The sequence below is a fragment of the Mastomys coucha genome, unplaced genomic scaffold (assembly GCF_008632895.1).
Source record: "Mastomys coucha isolate ucsf_1 unplaced genomic scaffold, UCSF_Mcou_1 pScaffold1, whole genome shotgun sequence".
NCBI lineage: Eukaryota > Metazoa > Chordata > Mammalia > Rodentia > Muridae > Mastomys > Mastomys coucha.
The window spans coordinates 38,097,645-38,099,619 of record NW_022196891.1 but is presented as its reverse complement, the minus strand read 5'-3'; the positions used below and the strand labels follow the sequence as shown (position 1 = coordinate 38,099,619).

General features: G+C 40.9%; 1 protein-coding gene across 1 annotated transcript; it reads right to left on the bottom strand.

The window, feature by feature from the left end:
• Positions 1-318: 318 nt before the first annotated feature.
• On the bottom strand, positions 319-1,062 carry LOC116070401 (calcyclin-binding protein). The gene has a single exon (XM_031341809.1). It carries the CDS (start codon positions 1,030-1,032, stop codon positions 343-345), a length of 690 nt encoding a protein of 229 aa, XP_031197669.1. The 5' UTR covers positions 1,033-1,062; the 3' UTR covers positions 319-342.
• Positions 1,063-1,975: the final 913 nt, after the last annotated feature.

The following is a 1,975-nucleotide window of genomic DNA, read 5'->3' as shown; positions in this document are numbered from 1 at the left end:
GACAAATACTTCTGTTTCCTATATCCCAGCCAGAACAAAAATCTGTGATGTAACATTTTCATTATGCAGGACTTGCTTTTTACATTTCAGTAAGAATGCCATATAGCCTTTTCTGAAACAAAATGTCTAGGGTGCTAATGAAGGAAAAAGTTTAATAAGCTTATTTATTTAAATCAAATTCTCCAGTAAGAAATAGAGAATCTGACGATACTTTACTTAAAAGGCCGTGTAAATAGTTATCTGTCAAAATTCCATACCCACATGAACAAGTATGTGCAGTTCAACAACATCCCCTCACTGGAAAGATGAGCACTCATGTTCCCAAAAGAACTTTTAAAAGCCTCAAAATTCTGTGTCTTCTCTGGCTTGCTTCTCTCTGGACTCCACCCACGCTTTATTAATGGTTCGCTTCATGTCATCGTCTCCGTCTTCATAAATTTTCTTTAGAACGTTCATTAATCCCTCACTAGGATCTGCCTCAGTGTCATAGGAAGGTTTTTCTTTCTCTTTGCATTCTTCTTCCACCTGAGTTAAGTAGTCCCATCGTGTGTTTTCCGATTTCTTTCTACATAGAATAATAACTGTGTCAGTCTTGACTTTTTTTGAACTGCTTTCCACAGAGATAGGTTTCAAAAGATTGTTCACAATCATGGAGTAATTCTTGCCATTGAGGTTTTTTACCAAAAGATCAAATGACCTCTCTGTGAAATGTACCTGCACATTCTTAGTGGGAACCTGATGAACTCTAGTTAAGGTAATATAGATTTTCACAAACTTATCTGACTGATCCCATCCATAATTACTGATTTTCACAGTGCATCCTGTTGTAAGAGGAGCAACCACAGCAGCTGGCTTTTCAGTATCAAGGTCTGGTTTCTTCTGCGACTTCTGTTGCATCTTGTTCTTGAGTTCTGTCTCAATCTTGGATTTTTCACTTGTAAGACCATCACGCAGTCTTTTCCTAGTGGACTTTTCCAGCAATACTTTGACCTCTTCTAGGTCTTTCTGCAACTCCTCCAAAGCCGAAGCCATGCTGTGGCGCGTAGGACCCAAGGCCGGAGCTGCAGCCCTGCACTGAAGCAGACAGGAAGAGCCGAACACGCCACCCACGAGCGTCGAGCGCAGTGAGCTCCACCAACCTGGCATGACTCTGCGGCCCGGCCTCTGCACGAGAAGGCTCTGGAACCTTCATGAGGCTCCGCTGCCAGCCCACAAGGCCCCACCCCAAATTCATTGTTTTTAATAGCTGAATAGTACTCCATTGTGTAAATGTACCACATTTTCTGTATTCATTATTCTGTTGAGGGACATATGGGTTTTTTCCAGCTTCTGGCTATTATAAATAAGGCTGTTATGAACATAGTGGAGCATGTATCCTTATTATATGTTAGAGCATCTTCTGGGTATATGCCCAGGAGTGGTATAGCTGGGGGTAGTACTATGTCCAATTTTCTGAGGAACCGCCAAACTGATTTCCAGAGTGGTTGTACAAGTTTGAAATCTCACCGGCAATGAAGGAGTGTTCCTCTCTCTTCACATTTGCTGTCACCTGAGTGACACTTGATCTTAGCCATTCTGACTGTTGTGAGGTGGAATCTCAAGGTTGTTTTCATTTGCATTTCCCTGATAACTAAGGTTGTTGAACATTTCTTTAAGTGCTTCTCAGCCATTCCGTATTCCTCAGTTGAGAATTCTTTGGTTAGCTCTGTACCCCATTTTTAATACGGTTTTTGGTTGTCTGGAGTCTAACTTCTTGTGTTCTTTTCATATATTGGATATTATCCCTCTATCAGATATAGGATTGGTAAAGATCTTTTCCCAGTCTTTTGGTTGCTGTTTTGTCATATTGACAGTGTCTTTGCCTTACAGAAGCTTTGCAATTTTATGAGATCACATTTGTCAATTCTTGATCTTAGAGCATAAACTATTCGTGTTCTGTTCAGGAAAATTTCCCATGTGCCCGTGAGTACAACGA